The 25,535-nt window shown below is 36.0% G+C and overlaps 6 protein-coding genes across 9 annotated transcripts; 4 read left to right on the top strand and 2 right to left on the bottom strand.

The window, feature by feature from the left end:
* Nucleotides 1-11: 11 nt before the first annotated feature.
* LOC114718748 (rhomboid-like protein 14, mitochondrial) lies at nt 12-2,299 on the top strand. The gene is made up of 2 exons (XM_028904172.1): nt 12-420; nt 1,474-2,299. The coding sequence occupies exons 1-2, from the start codon at nt 208-210 to the stop codon at nt 2,263-2,265; spliced, it is 1,005 nt and encodes a 334-aa protein (XP_028760005.1). The 5' UTR covers nt 12-207; the 3' UTR covers nt 2,266-2,299.
* Nucleotides 2,300-3,610: 1,311 nt separating this feature from the next.
* Nucleotides 3,611-6,018, top strand: LOC114718749 (50S ribosomal protein L18, chloroplastic-like). Its single transcript, XM_028904173.1, has 3 exons — nt 3,611-3,894; nt 4,434-4,595; nt 5,725-6,018. Exons 1-3 carry the CDS (start codon nt 3,691-3,693, stop codon nt 5,872-5,874), a joined length of 516 nt encoding a protein of 171 aa, XP_028760006.1. The 5' UTR covers nt 3,611-3,690; the 3' UTR covers nt 5,875-6,018.
* Nucleotides 5,989-7,011, bottom strand: LOC114718750 (self-incompatibility protein S1-like). Its single transcript, XM_028904174.1, has one exon. It carries the CDS (start codon nt 6,767-6,769, stop codon nt 6,356-6,358), a length of 414 nt encoding a protein of 137 aa, XP_028760007.1. The 5' UTR covers nt 6,770-7,011; the 3' UTR covers nt 5,989-6,355.
* A 1,746-nt stretch (nt 7,012-8,757) lies between these two features.
* LOC114718734 (protein FATTY ACID EXPORT 2, chloroplastic-like) lies at nt 8,758-11,239 on the top strand. The gene is made up of 3 exons (XM_028904153.1): nt 8,758-9,301; nt 10,498-10,632; nt 10,856-11,239. Exons 1-3 carry the CDS (start codon nt 8,797-8,799, stop codon nt 10,993-10,995), a joined length of 780 nt encoding a protein of 259 aa, XP_028759986.1. The 5' UTR covers nt 8,758-8,796; the 3' UTR covers nt 10,996-11,239.
* Nucleotides 11,240-13,050: 1,811 nt separating this feature from the next.
* LOC114718740 (protein TIFY 3B) lies at nt 13,051-16,424 on the bottom strand. 3 transcript variants are annotated; one of them, XM_028904162.1, is made up of 6 exons: nt 16,077-16,421; nt 14,521-14,611; nt 14,230-14,416; nt 13,998-14,055; nt 13,318-13,506; nt 13,051-13,232 (listed from the first exon to the last, which is right to left on the bottom strand). In XM_028904162.1, exons 1-5 carry the CDS (start codon nt 16,280-16,282, stop codon nt 13,359-13,361), a joined length of 690 nt encoding a protein of 229 aa, XP_028759995.1. In that variant the 5' UTR covers nt 16,283-16,421; the 3' UTR covers nt 13,051-13,232; nt 13,318-13,358. The 3 variants fall into 3 exon arrangements, with proteins under 3 accessions (XP_028759995.1, XP_028759996.1, XP_028759994.1); XM_028904163.1 differs by having other exon boundaries at nt 13,051-13,506; nt 14,521-14,603; nt 16,075-16,424; XM_028904161.1 differs by having other exon boundaries at nt 13,051-13,506; nt 16,077-16,420.
* A 4,939-nt stretch (nt 16,425-21,363) lies between these two features.
* On the top strand, nt 21,364-25,479 carry LOC114718739 (vacuolar protein sorting-associated protein 27-like). Of its 2 annotated transcripts, none has more exons than XM_028904160.1 (10): nt 21,364-21,597; nt 22,218-22,274; nt 22,368-22,432; nt 23,632-23,842; nt 23,928-24,025; nt 24,467-24,539; nt 24,640-24,699; nt 24,816-24,866; nt 25,019-25,097; nt 25,182-25,479. In XM_028904160.1, the coding sequence occupies exons 1-10, from the start codon at nt 21,517-21,519 to the stop codon at nt 25,274-25,276; spliced, it is 870 nt and encodes a 289-aa protein (XP_028759993.1). In that variant the 5' UTR covers nt 21,364-21,516; the 3' UTR covers nt 25,277-25,479. The 2 variants fall into 2 exon arrangements, with proteins under 2 accessions (XP_028759993.1, XP_028759992.1); XM_028904159.1 differs by having other exon boundaries at nt 23,922-24,025.
* Nucleotides 25,480-25,535: the final 56 nt, after the last annotated feature.

Genomic DNA, 25,535 nt, shown 5'->3' with positions numbered 1-25,535 from the left:
GAAACGCCGGGGAAACGTCTCGAATTTTCTCCGACGTACATGTGCGTTTCTTCGTCGCAAAGGCAAATCGAGTGTGTCAATTAGAGTTGTTCGTTTCTCTTGGGGATTAGACCAATTTCCACTATCTGGCCAAAAGAAATAATCAATTTCTACTTCCTGCTAATACAGCAATTGACTGGAAGGAAGATAGAGAGATTGAATCGAAGGATGGAAGTGAGAATTGGAAGACGGGTATCGAGGGGTATGCTGCCTCTGATGGCGCTTCATACATTTAGCGAGTATTATAGGTCAGATAGGAAACCTCCTATTACTGCTGGTCTTATTGCTGCAAATACTCTCATTTATCTGAGACCTAGCTTCTTGGAATCAATCCTTCCTTCTATAGATGAAGTCTGGTTCAATCCCTACCTCATCCTCAAGGTGGGTCTTTAATGATGGTTCTTTATCTTCCTTTCTCAATTCCTTCTTTATTTACCTGCCGCAGACGAATAATTTTCCCTCACGTTAGATTGTTTGGACGTGATCACAATTTTCTATGGCTATGCTTTGTTTATTTAATTTCAAACCATCATTCCATGTATTGAACTATCTCATGTGCAATTGGGTACGGGGAAGTCAGTAGTGCGCTTCTTAAGAGTTTACTTCTTTGAAGCATGGAGAGATTGTTGCAAAATTTGAAGAGTACAATACTTCTTGAAACGTGGCGTGTTGTCCTGTGCAAAAATTTGGCACTTGTGGGATATAGAAATAACTGAAATCTGAATTGCATATCCTTCATAGGTTAACATTGTAGTGGCTGAAGTCTGGATGGGATAACACTGTAGTGGTTATCTCTAATGTGCAAGAATGTTCATGGTTTCTATCAGCCCAGGAATGAGAGCACCAATTACTTAAATATTTGGAGCGGATATGACGGGGTTTTCTTCTTCCAGCGTTATTCAATGAATGATGATTTAACGTGTGTACTTGTTTTTCAAAGACCCTGATAGTACTAGGGCCAGTTATTCCCTTTAATTTAAAGGAAGTAGATGCTGTGTACTGGCACTAATTAGTAGTTATCTGTTGATTCAGCTTATCAGATTTCGCTACTGCGATATTGGAATACATGCCATGCGGATCACTTTTTGTGTCAATTTATATAATTTAAGTCTGTTAATTTCTTGCCATCAATAAAGTCAGTTTTTAATTTTAATGCGTCTTGTTATCAGGGACATGGTTAATTTAGAAGTTTGAGATGAAGAAAAATGCCCGGTCATTTCTCCTTTTCATTATTTATCCACATTCTATAATAATTATTGATTATTGATGGAGTGATTTTATTATGAAATCATGTTTTAAACTCTATTGAATCTATTCATTGATCCATAACAAAAGTTTTGAGTTTCATGTTATGATGTGTTTAATGCTGAATATTTAGTCTGTTTTGAAATTGGTCAGATCCTCAGATGTTAATCCTATTCTCTGTTCTTGCAGCGCAAGGACCTGAAACGGTTCTTCTTGTCAGCATTCTATCATATCAGTGAACCTCACCTGGTCTACAACATGCTGTCACTTCTGTGGAAGGGAATGCAGTTAGAAACTGCAATGGGGAGTGCTGAATTTGCTTCCATGGTGGCTGCCTTGCTTGCTTTATCCCAGGGCGTCACTCTAATGCTATCCAGATCACTCCTCCTATTGTTTGACTATGAGAGAGCTTATTACAATGAATATGCCGTTGGGTTCTCTGGTGTCCTGTTTGCCATGAAAGTTGTGCTTAATTCCCAAGCACATGATGAATATACTTACGTACATGGAGTGATAGTACCATCCCGTTATGCCGCCTGGGCCGAATTGTTTCTTATTCAAATGTTTGTACCTGGTGTCTCATTTCTTGGTCATCTTGGTGGCATACTTGCTGGTCTGCTTTATCTGCGGTTAAGGGGTGGCTACTCAGGCTCAGACCCCCTAACTCCGCTCATCGGGGGTCTTATCGGGGTATTGAACTGGCCTTTCAAGTTTTTAAAAAAATTATTTCGGTTTCGCCGGGGGAGGATCTCCGGCAGGGGAACTGTCGGTAGGGATCAGAGAAGAAGAACTGCTCAGTCTGGTGCATGGAGATGCCAGATATGCACATATGATAATCCTGGTTTGCTAAGTTTATGTGAGATGTGTGGTGCCAGACGAAGTGAGAATAGTTCTACACCTCACGTATGGCACCGTGAATCTCGTGGTCTTTCTGCAGAGGAAGTGCGTCGTTTAAGGGTTGAAAGATTTGGCAGGAGATAATGAAATTTAGTTCCCACCTCTAGCAAATGACACAATGGGACAGAAATTGTTTGAATAATATACGTGGATGATCAATCTGGCATAAGAACATGGATTTCAGCTATTCTATAAATAGTTGAGAGGCTATACCGTGAATTGTGTTTCGGCGACGCCAGATTGTCTGTATGTAAATGACATTGACATGATATCCAAACAAGATTCGCCTCATTTTCATAGATATACATGCCTCGTTTCATCATTTACATTTTCATTTATCTATTAAGGTTTTAAGAGCAGTAACAGAACAAGCTGGTGTTTCTTCTTGATAATGTGAGAGAGAGGCTGCAATCTTTTTGCAATAGTGTTTTCTCTTTTTTGTAGAGAGAGAGAGAGAGAGAGAAGTCAGGTCTTGTTTGGTTGTATTATCCATTTTTTATGTTTCTGAATCAATTGGGTAGAGTAGTTTATTAAAAAATTACAAAATATATTTGAATTATTATTTTGAAAAATATATTTGAGGTGAATATAGGGTAAAAAAATAATTATTTTGTTAACGTAATTATCATTGATGAAAATACGACTAACTTTAAAATTATATATTTTGTTTTTCCAGAATAAGTTTTACTTTCTCCATCTCTTTTTATAAGCAACATTGAAATCCATCCCGTCGATCAAAATGTTAGTTAAAATTAGTTAAAGACAATATATGTGTAGAAATTAAAAGTTCTTCCTCTAAAATGTCTTTATTTATGGGGAGGGGAGAGAGTATAAGAGAGAAAATAAGAAAATTATTATAATAAAAAGAATTATGAAAGAGAGAGAACGTGTGATGAAGAGATTATGGTTTAGAAAATGAGATAATAAATATATTGAGTATTAAAATAAGTAATTAATAAGGATAAAATAGGGAATTCATGACAAAAATTTTAAACAACTTTCAAATCTTGCTTACATTTAAGAACGAGAGGGAGATTATAGTTGATGCTTATAACAAGGGATGGATGGAGTATTTTTATTTTTCAGAACCTATAACCAAAGGATTCTTTGTTTTTGTAAGGGTAATAACACAACACAATGCCTTGCATATGACGATGCTTAACTTTCCAGTTGATTACCTCCCCTAAAACATTAATCATTAATCAATATATAATAAAATTTGTAGTGACTTTCATTATTCACAGATTATAAAAAAAAAGTGTGCTCCATCCTTCATACTTTGCTTTATTTTTCAAATTTTACGCAATGTAAAAAAACATGTCCAGTTTAATAATGAAGACCGTTAATTTTCAAGAAAAATATAATCTTTTACCCAAAAAAATTAAATGGGTTGTGAAAAGAGGAGGCCCAACGTGATAAAGCAGCGGGACGGGGAAGGGGAGGAGGATAAGGTGAAGCCACTGGTTCTCTGTGTCGTTGAATTTCAATTTTCAACACAGAAATCGGACAATGTCTACTTCTTCACTTTCCTTCCTTCATTGTGCATTAGCTTCTTCCCACCAATCATGGATGGGCCCCAAGTTAATGGCATCTCCCGCTTCCATTTCGAGGCCATTCTCGAACCCCTGTTCTTCGTCGTCTCTTGTGGTGGAAGCCAAGACCAGGACCAGAGGAGAGGATAGGACTGCCCGCCATATTCGAGTCAGAAAGAAGGTGATGTTCAAGCTTTCTTCCCTTTTTTACTTTGGATTTCTGAAAGAAGCTAATAAATTACACAAACAGATTTGCAATATGAGCATCTAGTTTCTATCCAGCCGTTCCCCATATATATATATATATATATCCATATATATATATAATTTCCTTGAGAAAAAAGGCAGGAAGAATGAGGATGAGGAAAGAAAGACTGTAAAGCAAGCAATCGTGCAGGCTCCTTCAAATTCTTGGGTCACAAAAGGTGTAAATTACAGAATTTGGTTTAACGAAATACTGATACTGCAGAGTTAAACAAAAATGCAATAAATAATTTATGTATTAAAAAAACTTCTGGAAGCCCTTGTGAAGGTTACTCTTGTTTACATTGAACCTTTTTGTTGTTTTGGTCATCGTCATTTCTTTAGCTTTTGGTATATGGGACTAACTTGGCAACTGGCATTTTCCCGTGCTAGTAAATCAGGCTATATTAAATGAATGTTGCTGTCATTAAGAATGCAATGCGTATCTATTATGGAATTCATTTTCATGCTTCTCAGGTCGAAGGAACACCCGAAAGACCAAGATTGTCTGTCTTCCGGTCCAACAAGCATCTCTACGTCCAGGTGATTGATGACACTAAGATGCACACACTTGCATCAGCTTCAACGATGCAGAAGCCAGTTTCTGAAGAGTTTAATTACACCTCTGGTCCCACAATTGTAAGTTTTTGAAGGCTTTTATATGCTATGAGTACTTGTTAATTTTTGTCCATTGTTTTGTATGGTGCTGATTCAAATAACTAATGTCTTGCTAACATAAAGTTAACACATATAGAGGGACAGAAGTTTAGGAATCAGTCACAGATTCTTGATATCAAGTTGGAACCATATCCGCTTTATATTATCCTCTGTCTTCAGCATGACCAGGAGAAAGCTTCTGTTCACAAACCCCCCCGGGGGGGAAGTGATGTAGCAAATCTGCATTACTATTGCAAATTGTTGTTCCACCCATTTATTTGTATTCTCTCTCTCTTTCTCTCTAAGCCAAAAGCTTCTTCTTGGATATGTTTTGTACATTCTTACACATTAACAATAAAATTGTGAAGAAGGAAAAACTTCTTGGGCTTATAGAATCTGCATATTCGTGCGTTCTCTCTGTAACTATTGTAAGTCTAGTTCTTTTGTGCTTCAAGGCAAGGTTTGACAGCAAAGCTCTCCGCCATTACTTACTAACTTTTTTGGCAATCCAAGGTGAGGTGATGTGGAGTCACTACGCATGAAGTGGATGCCCTTTCTCAATGTCATTACTTTAACAATTTTTGTTTGTTCATTTTAATACACAAAATTCAGTAGAGTTATTCTGGTATAGAAAGAAGAAATATTATTTGTTCAAGATCATCTCTATTTGATGTGAAGATATATATGCATTAAGTTTGCAACTGATCTTCATGTTTCCATGTTTTTCCGTTTCCCTTTAATTCCATGTAAATGTTTCAGTAGCAACCAGGAGAGAAGATAATTCATATAGAAGGTGAAGCAAACTCTTCAATCCTTATATTCCACAATGTACCTTAGAAAATAACAAGTAAATAGTCACCTGATAATATCTATTATTAGCTGGCTTTTCTGTTGTTACTTGAGAATCTTCTCAATGAGCAGCTTCCATATTTTTGTATGCCACAATTATTTGTTTTTTGGCTTGTGATCCCCCCCCCCCCCCCCCCAAAAAAAGAAAAAACAAAACAAAAGAAAGAAAAGAAATCTTCCTTACCCGCTGTATCTGCTTTCTTTCCTTATTATTCTCAATCACTAAACGCTGGTCCTGAATCTTTTAGGCTTATGGTTTCAGGAAGTAGCCAAGAGGGTTGGTGAACTCATTGCAAAGTCCTGTCTGGAGAAGGGAATCACAAAGGTGGCTTTTGACCGAGGTGGTTACCCGTACCATGGCCGTGTCCAAGCAATTGCTGATGCAGCCCGGGAACATGGCCTGGAGTTCTAAATTAGTAGCTCCCTACCTTGTTTCATGTTTAAGTTTGTAAACTGAGTTCATCAATTTTTTTTGTAACTCATGCTCTCTTTTCTGGTACTAGCTTCAATGATTCCATTGCTTTTATTCATCTAGTCAATACCTTTATCAGTTGAAGAATTTGTCTTTACTGGTAGCGTATCATGAGAATGCGTGCTAAAGTTATATCAAACTCTACAGTTGAAGACAATTAAAGGAACTGTGTCCTTTAGAAATACACTGAAGGGAAAATAAGGACAGGGGTGATATGCAGCGTTTTTGTTCCTTTCTTTTTCCCTTTTTCAGTCTGCAGGGCCATTCCAGAGGAAGCAAACATTGCAAATTACAAATTTATGAGAAGGATGTGAAGCAATAGCAGGAAGAGACTTGTAAGCATCCTGCCATTAAATGATCTTAAAGTAGTTAGGTAATCATTAAGGTTGATACAAAACACTGAATCTACAAAATCTTGAGATCAATTTGTAGGCCAGCTGTATATGAATTCCCAGTACCTCGTTTGTCCATTTAAACCATAAATGCCTTCAGCTGATATAAGCCATGCACATCCGGTGTGACACCTGACAATGTCTCTGCCAAAGTTATAAGCATCAAAATGGTACTGCTGAACATTTTCCCACTCCAAATCACAGAAAAACAGTGTGGTACCAGTCACATTGTCAGAGAAGTCCCAGCCAAATTCATCTCCATCTTCTATGTTATGTACACCCAGATCATCATCTTTGGATTGGCAATGCAGGGTCATGTTCTTTCCAGATCCTAAGCTGTTCTTGATGCGTACATGCTTACTACCTGCAGTAACTGGTATGAACAAGCTTATTATCATCATCATCAGTATTGCCGGATGACTAATCTTCTCTGAACCTTCCATAATATCTGCTTCTATCTAGATCACCGTTTTTGCTCTGTTAATTCACAAGATGATAGAGGCTGTTACTTGATCCCCAGTTGCTGCGCCATTCTATGTGATTATAGAGTTTTCTGTTTGAAGGTTTTACAAGGTTGTGATATTGCCCGTCATGATAAAATTGAGGCATTAAAATGGAGATTTCTATGACATGAAATTGTTGTGGTTTCCGAAGGATATTCTGCTACCTCACCATTTTGTTGGTTTGCACACTTTTGTTCGACAGAACATCTTGTAATTATCAGCGTAGCAGAAACGGTAAAACAAAACGTAATAGGTTCGCTTGTTTTTCTCTTTTATTGGTCTCTTTTTGTGTCTAAATATATTGCTAGTTTACCATGCTTTGCATCAGAAATAAATGTTTGGCTAATCAAGATAATTGAGAAGAATTAGCTGAAATGACGACCAACAAAGATATTAATCGGAATGTCGCGATCAGAGATAACAGAAGGGACGGTAGGTTTTCGAATTAAGCAACTTTTGAGGGCAGTTGAGAGACATGATCTGCGCGATGAGGGTGACGTATACGAGGAAACACGAGCAGGATAATGTCAATTCCCAATAAGCTCTGATTATTTAAATTACAATTTTTATTTGAGGATTATCAGTCATTTATTTCTTCATTTACAGCTTTTTTGGCTTTTAATTTTGTTTCTTTTGTCAGAGAGATCCTAATGAAATTTGAGCAAATTATATTTAGTTTAGGGAAAATGGCAAAAAAAAGTTGTCGAAATAGAAAAATTGTAAATTAGGATCTATGACAATAATTTTTATGAACGGATCCTTGTGTGTACTTTTTTTTGCAATTTTCCTTTTTTTTTTTGCTACAAAAAAATTTAGGTGAGTTGGGTCCCGGGAGCTCACCAGGGCCAGGGCATGCCTCAAGGCTCAAAGAGCACTTACAGAAGTACTTACAGATCGCCCACCAACAAGATTCTCACATCGGCAGCGGGATTCGAACTCACGACCTTGTGGGTTATGAGACGATTCCTTACCAACTGGACCAACTCTTGTTGGTTCCTTTTAGTTAGTTTACTTGTGAATGTTTTTGTTGTCAAAATCACGACCGAGGCTTTTTCATAAAGGGTATGTTTGGATTGCAGTTCCAAACTGTAGTTGTGCCCTGGAATCTGTGAAACTGAGGTTGCAAACTGAGTTGGACCAAAACTGTTGTTTGGCTGGGCTAACTTTTCCAACCAACTTCTGGCTTTCAACCTCAGTTAGACTCAACGGAGAAAAATCTAACTTTTCAAACTGTAGTTTCAAACGGTGATTACTAAAAATGAGCATCCCAGATTTACCCTCACATTTTTCTCTCTGCCTCATCTCCTTCGTTAGCATAATAAGTTTTATTTAGACCAAATAAATTTTAATTTATATTCATGTTTGTCTATTATGTATATTTAATTAATTATCTACAATGTGTTTTCAACTTTTCTTCATAACAAATATTTTTATTTCATAATTTCACAATTAAACTATTTATATTTTATCATAATAATTTTATATGTTTTTTTAACCTATTATCACATTAAAAACATAAAAAATTAAAAACTACTATTTAATAAAATTCATGCCCTTTTTAGTCATTTTACAACTAAACTAACTTTTTCATTCATCATTCAAACAACTTTCAACTTTTTCAACTGACTTTTCAAAAGCACCTATCCAAACATACTCTAACTGACTTTTACTCTAACTTCAGTTACAAAAGTCAGTTGAGCTAGAAGTCAGTTTTGCCCAACGCCAATCCAAACATACCCAAAGTCTCTCAAAAATTGGATTGTGCTTGGGCTTTGGAGGTTAATTATGCATTAAACAGACCTGTAAGTCGAAAATGGTACGAATTGGCCCAAATAAGGAGTTGGGTCGGGTTGTGAATGGGAGCGGGTAATTCTGGAACCGCGGAAATCACCAGAAGAATAAAGAACGAAGACGACGAAACGTTGAGCCGTAAACAAACAAATACAGCTTACAAAAACTCCGATTCGATGGTTCAGGGTGCGTTAGGTGTCTGTCGCGGCAGTACCATATGCTACTGGTCTCTCGGCGGCGGCTGCGCCGGAGCTCGGAGACTTCAGCTCCAAGTGTCACCTCTGAACTGCATTCCATATGCTGCTGGCAGCTTTGCAGCAGCAGCTGCTCCCTCTGATCGCTTCTCTCTGCTATCTCTCTCTGTGGGTTCGGTTTACTTGGGGAACAGGTGGAATCAGAGGCATTTGTGCTCTGCTGTTGCCTCTTCCGACTCTAAGGCCTCGATTCTCTCTAATTTGGAAGCCAATCAACCAGATTTGGACTTAGATACAACTGGTGGTGCTGGAGACGGGTTTGGCGACAGGAATGACGGTGGTGGTGGTGGAGGAGGAGATGGTGGCGACGGTAATGGAGGCAGCGCTGATGATGACAAAGGTGAGGAGGGTTCAAGCGGAGACGAAAAGAAGGCGGGGTTATCAATGTCTCAGAAAGTTACTCTAGGATATGCGGCGCTAGTTGGAGGTAATCGCCTTATTTTTGGCGGCTTCCTGTACCCTCTGCGTTGCAAGACTGCGATTTTTTCATTTATTGCTTTTGATAACAAGACTGGCCTAAACGTTGAGATACTCCTTTGGAAGGAAGAATGATGCATGAGTTTTATCCCCCTGTTTTCCTTCCAGTATTGTTTCTCAGCTAATGATGCTTGGTGGCATCCAGTTTACCTTAGAAAGGTTGTAATGGGCTCTGGAGATTCGGTCAAAGGTGTTTAAATAATGCTTCATTTGGATCTGCTCCCTAGTCACTTATACGCTAGTATTTACACTTGCTGGGTTTAAGGATATGCTTAAAACCCGCGAAGTTAATTTGATAAAAAAGTTGTAGTTTGGTATAGGGGCAAATCAATTCGAATCTAGATTGCTTTCCATCAAAGTTTTAGTTTGATTGTATCCATGCGTACAGATGCATATATTAAACATGACAGGACATAATACTATATGACGTCTTAAGATACTAGAGGACACTTAAAAATTTGTTGCCTCCTTGTGCCTGTGTTGGTGTTCATGCTTCCTAATTCTCTGCATTTAAGAAGTCGATTTTCTAATATACTGATGTTGGTACTTCTGTACCATTCTACCAATACCACTTAAGTTCTGACAGCAATGTTTTCCCCAGAACAAAAATGTTGAGGTGAATTGGGTTGTAACTTATTAGGGCCATGGCAAGCTTCAGTATTCAAAAGGTGCTTATATTGGTTTTGGAAACCTATTAGAGCCATGGCAAGCCTCACTGTTCAAAGAGTGATTATAAAGTAGTGTACAAATTATCCACCAATAAGGTCATCATGTTGGCAATAAGATTTTGACCCATATTTTTATGGGGAATGGACCAAGTCCTCACACACTGGACCAACATTTATTGGCCTAGACAAAGTAATTTTGACAGTAGATACATTTAAAATTTCATGTGATACCTCTGAATAACTGGAAGTGCATTGCATGTCGATTAGTTCATCAATATCAGATCTTTGAATAATTTGCAGCGTTTGTCGCATCCCAGACAATTATTTTATTGTGTTAAAGTCTCTGTAGTTCTTAACTCATCCATATTTTGGTCACCAGCAATGTCTGTCTGTTGAACTAGACCATGAGTATGCATTTTCTTATTCTTTTCCCAGTTTTGTATGGATTCTAATCTTGTTTATGTGGGGATTTTGGCAGCTGGTGGTTTAATTGGCTTTTTGAAGAGCGGCAGCCTGAAATCACTGTTGGCAGGCGGATTATCTGCTATGCTGCTGTATTATGTTTTTACAGAGCTGCCTGTAAGACCAGTTTTTGCATCATCTCTTGGGCTTGGTAAGTGATTAGTTTCTCAATACATATTCCACTGCAGTTTCAATTTTCTTAACCATGATCAAATGTGATTGGCAATAGTGCACTTTGTTGAGTTAGTAATTTCCCTAGTTGGGTGGGATACATTTGTGACATTGATACGCTTTAATTTTGACCTCTGGCATGATTAGAGTTTAAGGATTTTTACCCTGAAACCGTTGTCATACATGGATTTATTTTCTGCCAGGCATCTCAGCTGCGCTTCTGGTGGTGATGGGTTCTCGTTTCAAGAGATCGGGGAAGATTTTTCCTGCAGGTGTTGTATCACTTGTGTCTTTTGTAATGACCGGGGGTTACCTTCATGGAATTCTACGCAGTGTGCATTAGAATGTAAATAATGGAGATGAGGCTGTAGGTAAACTTCGTTGAAAACTCATCCCCTCTGGTAATAAAATGTGTTTTGAAATATAGTCTTTGTTGTGAAACAAGGATGTCATTTTGAACTTATTTTGGACCTCTGTTTCCTACTTCTTATCCCTCCGCTATTGGAAGAAAGTAACATATGCTTAGTTTGGGGGTTGTATTTGAACACGGTGTCCATATGTGCATATAACAATTACAGTTTTCTGCAGGATATTTAGCCATTGATCTCATTTTAAAAGCATCTGTAGTATTACTAAGAAAAGCAGGTTGGGTAAGGACTGGAGGAGCACTAAATATGAAATGTTTTTCAAGCAAGTGCCGACATTGATGGCATGGCTGCAATTGAAAAGAATATGAGGAGCCGACTGTTGCGCCCTTGAAAACCAAGGTTAAAAACTTCAACAGAAACCAAAAAATTAAAAAAAAAAAAAAACTTGGCTGAAAAGAGATAATAGACCCTCTAGACGGTTGTTTACTTGTACACTTCCTCATTAGCTTTGGAAGAGAGACATGCAACTTCTGATGTTCAACGTTAATAAGAGAGAGAAATTGACAATGTGTTGAACTTGCATCTTTAATTTTTTTTTTCCCCAGAGAAGAATACCTTCTTGTTTGTACTAACAACGCGAAAATTGAGGTTGATTGAAATATGCATGAGGGGGGATCTTGAATGATCCATTTATTTAACCTGTCATTTTTCTAGAATATTTTATCACGCACTTGTAGGTGAACAGGGTCATGTATATAGATCAAAAAATTAAACGGGATTTGATTTTATTTCTGTTGCTAGGGATGAGAAAAATATATGGGTTTAAAATTTAAGGATAAGGAATTGCCGCAACGCCATTGTACTCTATCCATTAACGTCTCTTTTGTGGACTTTTCACATTCTTTGCTGAACAGTCCAGTCCATAACATAAAATCTACGCACGCACTATCGCACGAATTTAATCAAAATTTTATTTTATTAAGGGTGAACGAGTTTTCCACACCATCCATTGAAGCATCCTTGTTCTTTATTACTTGATCGGGCCAACATTAAATTAAAATAAAATAGTAAAGTGATGGGAAAATTAAGAGCGAGGGAAAGATTGAAGATGATGTTGATTGTCCTCAAAGATTCTTGAAGCGCCGGTTTGGTAAACCAACCCATTTTGATAATCATTCCCCTTGTACCTAATGAGTTGTTGAACATGCTCAACTAATTTTTCTAATCACCATTGCCTCTAAAATAATCTTTTAGTCATTGAAGAAAGTTGGTGTTATCATTTGCAGATTGCTTATGATTCCTTTGGAGTGGTTGGGAACATGGGGTTCTACAAATTAGGAGGAGCAAGAATTTGTCCATTCTAAACCTTAAAAATTCCAGTGAAATATGCTTCCATTATTATGAAGGAAAATTCATTTACAAGATGCCATGGATTTAATTAGTCGGTCATCCACGTCTCAACTAAGACTCACAAGGGGGGAAGATACCGTCCTCCTTCAGAACATGCCAAGAGTCAGATTCTTGGAAAATGGGCAAAATAAATTATAGGAATAAATTACAGTAATGATTAATGAAGTGAGCTGTGATCTGCCACAACAAAATCATATAATACTTCTTTCGTTTTTAATTATAAGAACTAATTGATTAATTTAAAAAGATTAAGGAAAAAAGTTAAATTAATTATTTATAATAAATAGATGTTGTCTTTAAAAAAATATCCTTGCTAATCAAATGTATTGATTAAAACTACCATTGTTAGAAGAATCAACTTGGAAAAAAAAGTATAAATATAATAGATAAAGTGAATTGGAGTGTTATATTTAAAACCAAAATAAAAATCAAACAAGATTTTATATTAAGAACTGGAAATAGTATTAATTTAGATAATTCTCAAAAAATGAGCATATTTAAATTCTTTACATCCAAAATACTCCCATTCTCATTTAAAACTTTTAATAAGCCAATCCACTTTTGTCCCGAGAAACAAGAGAGATAAATATTTGGAAAGAAGAAATACTGCAGAGGAATCATAAAAACAAACGCCACAATATGAACATGACATATAATTAATTGTCCAGAAACACAACATTGTCCAAGAATAACAATTAAGATGGATGTTCTGAACATAGAGAACAGACACCATTGTAGACTTTCAAGTCACATTCACCGACCCTTTTCAGGTTCAGCAGTTAGGTTACATGTATACTGAAGACTGAACAAAAAACCATATCACAAATTCAGAGTCATTAAAGTCATTAAACTTTTACATGCAAACATATTGAGGTTCTTCTACACACCAGAATAATTTTAGCCATTAAGTAGAAACAACTCTCGAAACTTAAGATGCAGTGATACTAGGTTGAAGCTCCTCCTCTGAGTGTTTGAAGGAGGCCAGATCAGGTGCATTATCAGCACTGCAGCTGTTCTCTGTGTTTTCAGACGCTTTGGTTCTTGCTGGAGACGCATATGGGGCTCTGCTCCCCAACCTGTAGGAAAAATAAAGAAGCCCATTAGGGAACCAGTAAATGACCAATTAATTGGCCAAAAGTGTACTCTTGGTTTTGTCCCTTAACTTTGAATGAAGTTTCTACTTTGTCTCTTAAATTTTTCTGGATTTCAATTTTGTCTTTAATCTTTTCAAGTATTGTCAGTGTTTTCCCTTAGACCCAACTAAGAGAATCACACGAAGGAACAATGCGATGCATCATTCTGTGTACAGGATATTCCTTGCAGACTCTCACAGAATCACATCTAGGAGAACATTGAAATTGACAATTCTTCAGAAAAACAAATGATGAGACTGGAATTGAACAAAAATTAAGGGACAAAACAAAGTCAGAGATATATAACCCACACAATAATCTAGCCAGAGAGACTTTTGCATGCAACACATCCCCACAAGCACTACAGATATGCAACAAGCACATGATAGATGAACTCACAAGAACAAACCAACCAAACATGGCAGATATAGTACCTATCTCGTCGCTTCTCAAGAAAGCGCTGCAGTGACTGTCTGCGTGCAATTGGAAATTCTGAACAGAGATATCATCCAAAAGGAACAAAGAGATTGGAATTATTAGTAAATTTGAATACCAGACAACAAATACGGGGGCTAAGTTGATAAGAACACATCACACAACAAAAGATGACAAGCTCATTCAAGAAGTCATCATCTAAATGTAGTTCAACAAGGGGAAGAGTGCCACCTTGCAACCCACAAATGGAACTCTTCTGCGCAGGAAAACATAGAGGTTTTGGTGAAGCCACATTATTAGGAGTTCCCTGTGGAGAAGATGGCCTTGAGGGAATGGGTGAAGTAAAGGAGGATTGCATTCCACTCTTCATGTCAGCAGACTTAGCAGCAGAAGCAGCAATACGTATTATCTCATGCACCTGTTCATGAAACAGGGGTAACAAAAATATCAAATGAAGAACTGGAATGAGGTACAGCAGTAGCAAAGTTCCTTTATGACATCTAAGTTTCAGAAAGGGGCTACCTTTTCTGCAGGAATTCCATCATAGACACAAACATTCCCATTAAAGAAGATGGTGAGCTGAGTTGCATTCGGTCCAGATGCTGGCATTGACCTAAAATATCAACAGAAAAAGTAGTAAACATGAAACAAGTGATGACACATGCATGCAACAAAGTAAGCTAGACATTAATTGGAATTAGAATTCTTTCAGAATCAGTGATGCACAAGACTAGCAGTTTTCCTAGATTTCAAGAGTCATTACCTTGATATGTATTTAGAAGAGTCTCAAGATTTGGGTGTGAAGTGAGATAAGAAGTTTCCACAATTTCATACAAGTCCGGATAACAATTTGTCAAAGGGTCCAAAAAATGGATTGCAAATTGATATCACGTGATTACGAAATATTGATTCTTTAATGCATTGTCCTTCAAAGGAATATCAAAGCAGTGGCATCCTTTTATATCACTTATGCCCTTTATTCTGGCATACACATTTATCTAAGCATTAAAAGCATTTCCTCACAAAAAAATGGATATGCAAGATGCATCTCATTGACCATGGCAACCGTCGTCATATCTGTGACTTTAAAAAGGTATGATTTCATCCCTGAGGCCGATGTGTTAAGTTTATATTTATCTTGTAACAAAACTTGAATTCTAACTAAGCTGCTGAACAGAATACATAATAAAAACTCTTTATGTGCAGGTAGCGCTCATATGAGCTATTTATATTGGCAATCCTCCATGACATCCACGCTAATTGAAGTGCTATTAGTTCAAGCATTTTGTTCCATTGGTGAAAGGCAATCCAAGGAATCATGAGCAGCGTTGTTTTAAAAGGATTTAAGTTGCTCTTTGTCCTTTCAATTAATGTACTGCATATCTGCGTAAGGTAAAAACTTAGCTTTGTTAAGTTGGTATTTGGTAAATTAAATGAGTTTTAAGTCACGGCTTCATGATTCAGGTACAGTCTGTAAAATAATTCCCTGTTAAGAGAAAATCCTTTTCATGAACAGCTTTTTCCTTGATCTAGGATCGGGAACACACGAAATGCATTTAAAACCTTGATCTGAAGCAAACTTGAGGCGCAGGCTACAAAAATGAGCACTTCGTTTACCATAACCCCAAATTATCTCTTTCTTTCTATTCTTATTGCTTCTAATGTTGTATTTTTATCCCCTCTCAGCACACCTGAAGCCATAAATTAAATTATTTTCCAGACATAAATATTCGTCCGTGATTTCTGTGTCCTAAAAACAGTTAAAGTACCCAAAGGCACACCGTTTAGCTTAACACAGCACTGGCATTAGGAGGCCCTTAAAGGCGCTAACTAAGAAACCATGGCTTATCTCGCATACGCGGCTTGACATCTGAAGGAACTGGAGAGTGTTAACTTCAATTATCGAGACCTAGTGGGTAAATAGCTCGCCGAGAAAACAACCAAACGCAGAAAGAGTCCAAGAAAAAGGGGTTCCGGGTAACTTCTAGCAGGTAGCGTATACATAAATAGAGAGGCACAATTATTCAAAAGGACAAAAAGGGAGACACAAAGCAGAACCAAAATAGAGAGAAACCTACCTGTTTGCAGAGAGTTGCTCCTTTCCCAGTAAATCTCCAGCAGATTCTTCAACTGCCTCTCCGTTACAAGCATCACCGTCAACATTTTTCCCAGGATTCGCAGTGAGGGGAGAAGCTTCTGGAACCAAGTCCTGGCCTTTCTCTCCTCCGGCTCCTTGCTCGGTCATGGGCTTCACCCCATCATCAGAGTCAAGCTTTCCCTCCATCTGGAAGATAATTGAACAGATCGATCCAAACGCTCCCGTAGATTTCAACCCCAACAACACCGGATTTGCAAGTGTTTGATATCTGGAAGCTTTTATGAAGCTGTTATTCCCTGTGGTGTTCAATTATCAGGAATTATAAATTCTTTGTGGAAACAATATTTCAATAAGCAACGTGTTTTTTGTGCTTCGATTTGTTATTTGTTTTCTTCTCCCTTGTCTGTCTCTCACATTGCCACATCTTTGACCTTTCCCTTCCGCCAATGGAAGCTTTTTCTCTTTGGCGCGGGACGCTGACACGTCAGCAAACTGTACCGAATCCAGAAATCACTATGCACAAGCAGTTGCGATGGCAGAAAAATTTACTCACTTTCCGTTTCTGCCCATCGGTTCCTCATTATTTCTCTCTTCTTTTTCCTTTTTTTCCCTCCAAAAGAATATAACTCGTGGCTCCCACGGAATGATCTGAATGAAAGTGAGGCATCTAGTAATTTGATTAAAAAGTAATTACAAACGGGTTTTAATTAGAAATCAGGTATCTACCCCTGATTCTATTTACAAATACTAAGTATAATTTTACCCTTTAAACAGCTATTCTTAGAAAATATATTAAATTAGAGTAAAATTTAAAAAATAAAAAAATTGAAATAGGGTTAATGAATTTTAAAATTGCGAGAATTTGAAAAAAAATTTGAATTTCAAAATTTTAAACCAATATTATTTACTACTCTTTAACAATAATTAATAGTATTTAAAAAGTAAATAACAACACTTTTTTTTGGCTTAAGATTTAAAAATTTTAGATGCATTTTTAGGATTTTTTTCCTTTTAAATTTTTACCGATTTGAATAAAATATATTAGAAGTAATTTAAAAATAAAAAAAGGACCAAAAGAGTAAATTGCTCTTTAATAAAATTTGTTAAGGTCACTGTACACTTCTTGAAAGGATTTCCCCTATGTTCCTTATCGCGACGCAGATTCAAACATTCCCGGATGCAGGGATAATGTATCATTTCCTTCACGAATTCGCATTTCCAATTATGATTACAAGCACCTATCCTCATGAGTAATGGTATAACTTGCTTTTCACCCAAAGCCGAAGCGACAAAGGGAAGTAAGAAATATTACAATCACGCCAGCAAAGGAAGTCCTATCATATTTACAAAATGACATTCTATTCAGGTAAGTTGCGAAGAAGAAGACTAATTTATTAGGAGACTACCCTTAAACTTAACGGCACTTCATTCTGACTCCTGCTGATCAGAATTCTTCGTAGGTAGTCATTTTTCAATAAAAACACTAATGTAATAAGCATAAACAAAAAAAAAGCTCAATCTCCCAAAAAAACTAACCTATTAGAAAGAATAGCTCCTATCAGAATTGATTCAGTTAATAAGAAGTCGACTCATAACTCAAAAGATCGTAAATTTTAATCTAATTGCTTGTATGAAGATTTTTGTCGGTGGGTGATTCTAAGTATCTCTGCGAGTGTCATTTGAATTAGGAGCTATACTTAGGTTCTTAACCCTTAAGAACTAACACACCTAAATTCAACAAAAATAGAAGAAGGAGAAGAGTATAATAGGCAATTTAGCATGGATTTGGATAATATTTGAAAAAAAAAAAAGAAGAAGCATATTTAGTTATACGAAATAAATATATAAAAAACATTATTATCCTGTAAAATGTAAAAATGATTATTTTAGGAAATTCCAAACAGCGACGCCTATACCCAAAATAGCTTGATGCAAAACATGGATGACACGTGATATAAAATTTGTGATGAGATCCACTAGATATGAAGTGATAAACTTTGTACCTGCTACTGTGTTTAGGAAACAACTTATCACAAAATAAGTAGGAAAAATCCTTAAAAAATGATGGTTGAATTTCAAAATTTTAAATAAGTATTAGTTACTATATTCATACAGAAAATGACTACATTAAAAAAAAAATGACAATATATTTTTGTAGTAATTCCTGATTTGGAATTTTTAAATTCAATAATTATTTTTTTTTGGGATTTTTCCAAATAAGTATTCATCTGGATTTGTGTTAATTAATTAACCTTACTAAAAAACCAGGCCACTTTTACTTTCTCCAGTCTTTCCTTTTTAATGTCGTTGTCGTCAACTTTAGCCTTAGGGCGTGTTTGGTTGGACCATGATTTGTAAAAATAATTTCATGACATACAAAATAAATACTAAAAAAAAATCTTATCTCAATTTATATAAAAATATTTTTTAAAAAGTACTCTTTGAAATCTTATCAACCAACCACTGTCCATGTTTTCTGATGGTTTATGTTCATGAGGAATCAAATCGCTGAGATCTTTTGTTGACCCAATAAAATCCTCAAAAATTTCCTGGGCTTGGAAACGACTTTGTTTTCTCAGGAGAGTGACTGATAATGACTAAACAATAAGTATACAAATGGTCTTACCAAAAAAAAAAAAAGAAGCATACAAATGGCAAAATACCCACTTTTGGCGTTTCTGCCATTAAAAAAAAATCTGCAGACTAAAATACCCGACTTAAATAGAAGAATACAAAGACGGCTGATATCTGTATATAAATAAACGAACAATATGTTAGGCTTGCTACACTACATTTCTTATCATAGGTGGAATATTGCATCAGATAAAACTAGTTATTTATGATGTTGGCCAAATAAATAATGTAGTTGGTTCAGTATTCCTTCTTGGTTATCCATCTCTTGCTAGTAAAATCAAATGAATAGGAAGAATTGTGCATGAACAAGTGCTGAGACGAATTAGATTCCTACAGTTATAACGTAGTACTACTACTTGACTTATCCAGTTTGACTATGCCGTATTTACAGAACACCAGCTTGAAATGATTGTTTTTTTCAGGGGTGTTCAGGGCCGGGCCGTTCCAGTTCGGACCTTATTGCGATGGGACGGGCCTGTCCTGAAATTTTTCAGGACGGGATAAAAAAGGGACAGGACAGGACACAAGACGAGACCGTCCCGTCCTGGCCCAATCCGGTCCCTTTTATTTTTTAAATTTTTTTATCTTATTTATATAATATTATTTTTTTATATATTATTTTTAAGATCTGAGACTATTGTATGGAACTATAGATATATTTATTTAGAGGTTTGTATTTGTTGATGATTTGAGACTATTGATGATTAGAATTTATAGCAAGTTTTTATTGTGTTAAAAGCTTTTGTTTAGAGTTTTTAATGATTACTATATGTAATATTTTGAGCTTTTATTTAAGGGTACCCAAAAAAATAAAAAATAAAACAAAAATATGTTTTTACAATGCCTAAGCCCAAAAAACTACAAATTTAAAAAAAATAAATTTTATTAAAAAATTAAAAAATATATATATCAGGATGTCTGGTCCCGGTCTGGACACCGGGACCGAGACAATACCGGGATGGGATGGGATACATGATAGAAAATCTATCCTGTTATTGGTTATCAGGACGGAATCGGAGCAGATTTGTCCCGGTCCCAATCTGTTTTGTGAATAGTCTTAGTTTTTTCTTTCAACAAAAGCATTTTGGTGAGAAAATATGTTCCCAGGAATACCCCGTCAAGTCCTGAGTACAATTCAAAGCTGCCATTCCTGTGAAGCATTTATTTGCATCACACAATGCAATCTATTTATTCATTCTCTTTCTTTCTAAGGGCAAATGAGGATAAAATGAGTTCAGATCACGAACCAGATAATTTATTGCAGGATATCGTCCCTGGGTCTTTATCTTCTGTATTTTTTTTTATATAATCATATTATTTTGCTTGAAGCTATGTCTTGACAAAGATCAATATATATATTTATATATAATATGCAACAATTGAACCTAGAGACCGCGACAATTTTAAATGATATAATCATTTATTAGTTAGTGGTTGTTATCTGCTAAACTGTTTTTTTAGTTCTTCATGATTAAACTTGTAACTGAATCAATAAGCGCGTGTGAAAACAGTAGTTACGCTTTGATGGCATGATCATTTGTTATTCTATTAGCTATTACAATCAAGTAATTTTAGTCAGTGTTTATATATGTTTTTTAGGATGTTTCCGGATGGAAATATATTAGACATCCCATAATCTAGTATTTCTGAAAATGAGAGTAGGCTTATACCTTCTAAAATGTATGTTTTATTTAACAAGTTAGGCTTTCTAAGAAACTTTTTAAGCCTATCAGGATAATATAAACTTGTTACGAATTTATAATATTATGCAAAATTATGTATTTGGTATTACCTTGTTAGTTGATTATATTGCATCATATTTTATGATATATTTTAGATAATTTAGATTGAATTTATAATTTTGAATTGATTTATATAATTATGACATATTTTTAGCCTTACTTAAAGGCCCAGTCTAAGCCTCTTTGAAATTTATAAAAACATAAGTTTTTTTAGTAGGTTTTTGTGGTACCTCACTTTTGTATGGGCCTGATGACTTGAAAAAACCTCACTCGGCCGACTTCTTATAAAAAAGAGCCTGTCTATCTATTAGCCTGACCTGTTTTTAGCCACTGAAGTACTGATGGCAGTGAAACCATTTTACTACCTCCTCAGAAATGATGAGTTTATAGTTTAAATTCTGCTGTTAATATGGGAATTTTTGTTGGTGGGTGATTTTTGAAATCTGTGATTCAACTGACTAAAATTTTTGTTGTGTAAGAAAGGAAAAAAAGTAAGCGTTTTAACGATAGTGGCGAGAGTAATTTAATTAGGATTAAGGTATATCCAGTATCCTAAAATATTTTATGATGTGTCCAGTGTCTTAAAATATTTTTTTAGATGTATCCAACACCTTAAAGTATTTTGTGGTACATCTAATATTTTAAAGTATATTTTCTAGGTGTGTCTAACACCTAAAAATATTTGTTGGTGTATCCAATAGCAAGGCAAAAAAAAAAAACTTCAGGATGCTGGACGTCCCTAAAAAATACTTCAAAGTGCTGGATGTACCATAAAATATTTTAAGATATTAGATGCACCCCATAAAATATTTCAGGATGTTGGATACATCTTAACCCATTTATTTACTGTAATTTATCTATTTTTTGAAAAATAGATGTACCCTGTCCCTAATCCAGCGCAGGGTACCGAATATCAGCGCCTTCTGCTCCTCATCGATCTTCGAAGTAATTAAGTGATCGATTTTCTGTTTCAGACATTGAAGTTGCAATTTTTCACTAAGGAGAAAAAAGTAAGGAAGAAACCCATTTGACGAAGATAAGAAAATGTCAGTGGAACCTCCCCCATTCCAAGAATCAGCGCGCTGTGATGTCTGCAATTGCAGCTTCAACACCTTCAGGCGACGGGTACCTCTCTCCTGCCTCCCAACCCATCCCCTAATAAAGAACTCCTGGCTATTGATCATTTTAGTCATGCGTATAACTATTCGCTGCTTGATTTTATATTTGTAAATTTGGAATTTGGGTAAAGATCGTGTTTTGTGCTATTTAGATAAACGAAGACCAGGTGTGCTGATGTGATCTTGCTAACATGTAATCTATCACATATAAGTGGTCATGAGATTCTGTGTCTTGCGAAAAGTATTGAAATGATTTAAATTAATATGATCTTCCATTAGGATAAGAGGATTGATGTAGCAGAAGTACAGTGGCTTTATTTTATGGTTTTGAGATACTTATAATTATAATGTAATTTAGTAATAACAGCAGATTGGAAGGAATTCATAGATTCTGTAGAAAATCTTATGGACTGAACTGGCTCATGATTAGGGTGAGCCAGCTTAGACTGTTCTGTCCTGCCCAGTGACTGAAAATGTGATTTTAGTAAATCCCACCTGTATTAGCCAGTATTGGGAAACCATGAAGCTGCTTTTATTTTAATACCATTCCTCCTCATTCCCCTTCAAATTATCTTTTCATTTTACTGTTACGATTTAAAAATTTATATCTGTAAGATCTGCATGCAGCACCACTGTAGATGCTGTGGGAGAACATTGTGCCATGAACATTCATCCAATCAAATGGTATTTTTCTCCCCCCCTTTTCCTCTTGTTTAATAGTTATGCAGATTGTTTTATTGGTGGTTGAACTTTATTCAAAGATATCTTTATTTGTAGGCTTTACCTCAGTTTGGCATTTACTCGAATGTCAGAGTATGCGCTGATTGTTTCAACAATTCGGGGTAAATTACTTTCTGTTGAACATCATATCTTGTTACATTTGTTGAAGTAGCATCTGATTTCTAAGCTAGCTATCCTGCTGTTTTTATATAATACATTCTATCTATGCTAGGATGATTTAGAAGGTTTCCTTCAGTTGAGCGTCTAATATGAATACCTTGGACTTTTTTATATCTTATTCCCTCCCTCATTTGATGGAAAATCAAATTCACAAAATCTTTGAATGAGAGACAAAGCTCTGTATATATTTATGCATGCAGATAAGAATTAAAAGCTTCAGAATTCTTTCAAAATTATGTTGTTTAGCCATCACTGCATGCCTAGGCTTAATGCTTGATCCACCAATTGAATGTGGAGCAGAGTGCTCAATGTGCAATACATTAATTGGTATAGAATACTGGCATATTCTCTAATTTATGCCATGTCAAATGGAGAATGGTATCATTCTAAAGACGCACTAGAAACTGTTCGAGATATTGTTAAATAAATTTTGGTCCTTCACTCAGCAACTTAACATTTGTGTTAAAATGGTTTTTTTTAACCCCGAGTGAGAGAAGAATTCTTTCCTCACATTTTTATGTGGGGGATGTGCTTGCAGTAAGGGCAATATATTGAAGGAACTTTTTGTTTGTTGAGTAAGCATCTATTGTGAGCTCTCATCTGCATGCATCCAAACACTTCTGTAGCTTTTTTTTTTTTTTTTTTGGGGGGATGAGTGGCCTAGCTAAACTAGCACTGCTTTTATCAACGGCTCAAGAAAGTTTACCTGTGCGTTGATTAGTTTCTTCTTGCCAATCTGAATAGTTTTAAGCACTTTATGTTGCCCATGGCTAGTTTAATTTTGTATCAACTGTAGATAATATTATTCGTGGGACAAAAATAAGACTTTTCAAAATATAATTATGCAGCCTGTTGGGAAATCATTCAATGAAGCCAAAGATCTTACTCGATGTTAGAGCTAACAGCTTTAAACTTTGGTTATAGATTGGTCTCAGGAGTAAATAACAGTAGTAAGTCGTCTAGCTTGATGGTGTGAGGTGGAGTTATTGGCAGATTTTTTTTTTTTTTTTAATAATTATCATTGACCTATGGCTATGTCTCTTGTCTTCTCTGAAAAATTTGGCTTGGCCGTACTTAATCTTTTATGATATTGCTATCTGTTAAGGTATCACCAATAAATCATGTCTTTTGTTTGGGTCAGATCGGGGAAGCCTGACCCACAGGTTTCTTCAGATGGAACACATAACATTACAAATGCATTTTCCAAACTAGACATTGATGCGCATGTAAATTCAAAGATCGCACCAACAGCAGAGAGTAAGGTGGCAGTAGGTATTAAAGAGTGTAAATGTGGAATGCCTCTTTGCATTTGTGAAGCTCCAGCCCCTTCTTCTGATGAACAGCCCCAGCAGGTAATAGACTTCTATCATCATAAGGTGCATATATCATTTGGTGCAGTCATGTGCTCATTGGTTTCTTTTTTCTCTTTAGCACAAGAAAAAAATCACTCCAGTCATAACGCCTCCGTCAAACCCTAAACCGAAGAAGTCAGATGTTCCTAAAAGTAGAAGCTCTGCATCAAACAGCAAGTTTAGGTGGGTATTGATTGTTAGATCTCTGTTATGACGATTTTACTTTTAGTATCTACTTAAAGGCCAACATTGTTCTTTTGCATATGTTGATTACTGCCTGGTTTTATCATTAGTTAAATTCAGTCTAGAAGAGAAGAGAGGAGCTTCTTATCTTGAAAGTTTTAACTTACAAATTTACAATATATTTTCCTCCAAGATATCTAAGCCCTAGTAGTCGAGTACCAGAGCATTACATAAAACTTCTTGATATGGTTTATTTTTGTGCTATACCTGCAAAGGTGCCACTCTTTGATGCCTGTTTTTTCAAGATATCTTATATTCATAAAGAAGCCATTATTTTCAGTATTTCTTTGCTCATAAACTGGGTTTCACAAAATCTGTACCCAATTATGCTCTCCGATAGTTTGTGTTATCATTATTTGATGTGCGTTATGCCAACTACAGTTCTTTCAATCTTGGTCATGTTTCCCGTGGTGCCTCTGACAGTTCCCGGATGGACTATGAAGCTACCGGAGAGGTATTATACCTTTACATAGATTTATGCAATATTCAAGGCCCCATTGCCTGAAGATCCTAGTTTTATCAAATTGCATACTAATTGCATTTTGTGTTCTCAGGGTTTGAGAGAAGCAATAAAAAATGGTGATGCTGCTTCTGTTAGGAAACTTCTAAATCAGGTCACCCCCCCCCCCCAAAAGGGGAAAAAAAAACCATTTGGTTTAAAAAGAAAAAGAGTTTACGCTTTTTAGCTTTTTTCTAGAATCAGTATTTATATGAGTTTTAATGTGTGCAGGGCGTGGATGCAAATTACAGGGACAAGCAAGGACTGTCTTTATTGCATTTGGTATTTCTCTCTTTCTATAGGCACGCACGCATCTGAACCAGCATTTGGATCTGATTGCATAAACATAACTATATATTGTTTTATTTTGCCAACAAACATAATTATATTTTTTAATCACATATAATTCTTACTTATTTCAACGTTTTCTGAAGGCTGCTGTCTTCAATCAGACTGATATAGTTTTCATTCTCATGGATGCTGGGGCAAGCTTAGAATACAAGAATGCACAAGGCAATCAAATCCTTTCTCTTCTTAGGGTTCAGCCATTTAAAGTGTTGTTACTACAGTAGGCCTAACTAATTACCTGTTATTCAGGAGAAACACCATTGGATTGCGCACCGGCTACCTTGCAATACAAAATGCAGAAGAAGATGGAAGAGAGCAAGGCAACGGATGCTCAAAGCAAATGATCAACATGTCACTTCCCTAATTTACTTATGCTTGGGCTTGGGGAGGCCAAAGCAAGCATGACACAACACCAGCGTCCCAGACTCCTTTCTTTTGCCCAACAATACATTTTGGCTTCTTTATAATGCAAAAAAGTGTGTATTTCCTTTCTTTTGCAATGACATGGCTTGGTATGAAACGAAGAACGTAAAGGATATATAGAACATCTTTTTGCACCTCAGAATCTTCTGAACTGCTCCATATAGTTCAGTGTATGACCGT

This window comes from Neltuma alba, unplaced genomic scaffold (assembly GCF_004799145.2).
Source record: "Neltuma alba isolate B1F8T4 unplaced genomic scaffold, ASM479914v2 tig00011865_pilon, whole genome shotgun sequence".
In the NCBI taxonomy this organism is placed as follows: Eukaryota; Viridiplantae; Streptophyta; class Magnoliopsida; order Fabales; family Fabaceae; genus Neltuma; species Neltuma alba.
Note: the sequence above shows the minus strand (reverse complement) of the source record. Positions and strands in the feature narration are given on the sequence as shown.

Bases quoted from the DNA above. Each gene is read 5' to 3' on its own strand.
- LOC114718750 (XM_028904174.1), bottom strand. From the start codon at position 6,769: ATGGAAGGTTCAGAGAAGATTAGTCATCCGGCAATACTGATGATGATG.
- LOC114718739 (XM_028904159.1), top strand. From the start codon at position 21,517: ATGTCAGTGGAACCTCCCCCATTCCAAGAATCAGCGCGCTGTGATGTC. The intron at 24,867-25,018 runs GTATTTCTCTCT...CGTTTTCTGAAG, and splicing joins GACTGTCTTTATTGCATTTG to GCTGCTGTCTTCAATCAGAC. The intron at 25,098-25,181 runs GCAATCAAATCC...CCTGTTATTCAG, and splicing joins AGAATACAAGAATGCACAAG to GAGAAACACCATTGGATTGC.
- LOC114718749 (XM_028904173.1), top strand. From the start codon at position 3,691: ATGTCTACTTCTTCACTTTCCTTCCTTCATTGTGCATTAGCTTCTTCC. The intron at 3,895-4,433 runs GTGATGTTCAAG...CATGCTTCTCAG, and splicing joins ATATTCGAGTCAGAAAGAAG to GTCGAAGGAACACCCGAAAG. The intron at 4,596-5,724 runs GTAAGTTTTTGA...TTATGGTTTCAG, and splicing joins ACACCTCTGGTCCCACAATT to GAAGTAGCCAAGAGGGTTGG.
- LOC114718740 (XM_028904162.1), bottom strand. From the start codon at position 16,282: ATGGAGGGAAAGCTTGACTCTGATGATGGGGTGAAGCCCATGACCGAG. The intron at 14,417-14,520 runs GTAGCCCCTTTC...TTTCATGAACAG, and splicing joins ATGGAATTCCTGCAGAAAAG to GTGCATGAGATAATACGTAT. The intron at 14,056-14,229 runs GTGGCACTCTTC...ATCTCTGTTCAG, and splicing joins TTCCATTTGTGGGTTGCAAG to AATTTCCAATTGCACGCAGA.
- LOC114718748 (XM_028904172.1), top strand. From the start codon at position 208: ATGGAAGTGAGAATTGGAAGACGGGTATCGAGGGGTATGCTGCCTCTG. The intron at 421-1,473 runs GTGGGTCTTTAA...CTGTTCTTGCAG, and splicing joins ATCCCTACCTCATCCTCAAG to CGCAAGGACCTGAAACGGTT.
- LOC114718734 (XM_028904153.1), top strand. From the start codon at position 8,797: ATGGTTCAGGGTGCGTTAGGTGTCTGTCGCGGCAGTACCATATGCTAC. The intron at 9,302-10,497 runs GTAATCGCCTTA...GGATTTTGGCAG, and splicing joins ATATGCGGCGCTAGTTGGAG to CTGGTGGTTTAATTGGCTTT. The intron at 10,633-10,855 runs GTAAGTGATTAG...ATTTTCTGCCAG, and splicing joins TGCATCATCTCTTGGGCTTG to GCATCTCAGCTGCGCTTCTG.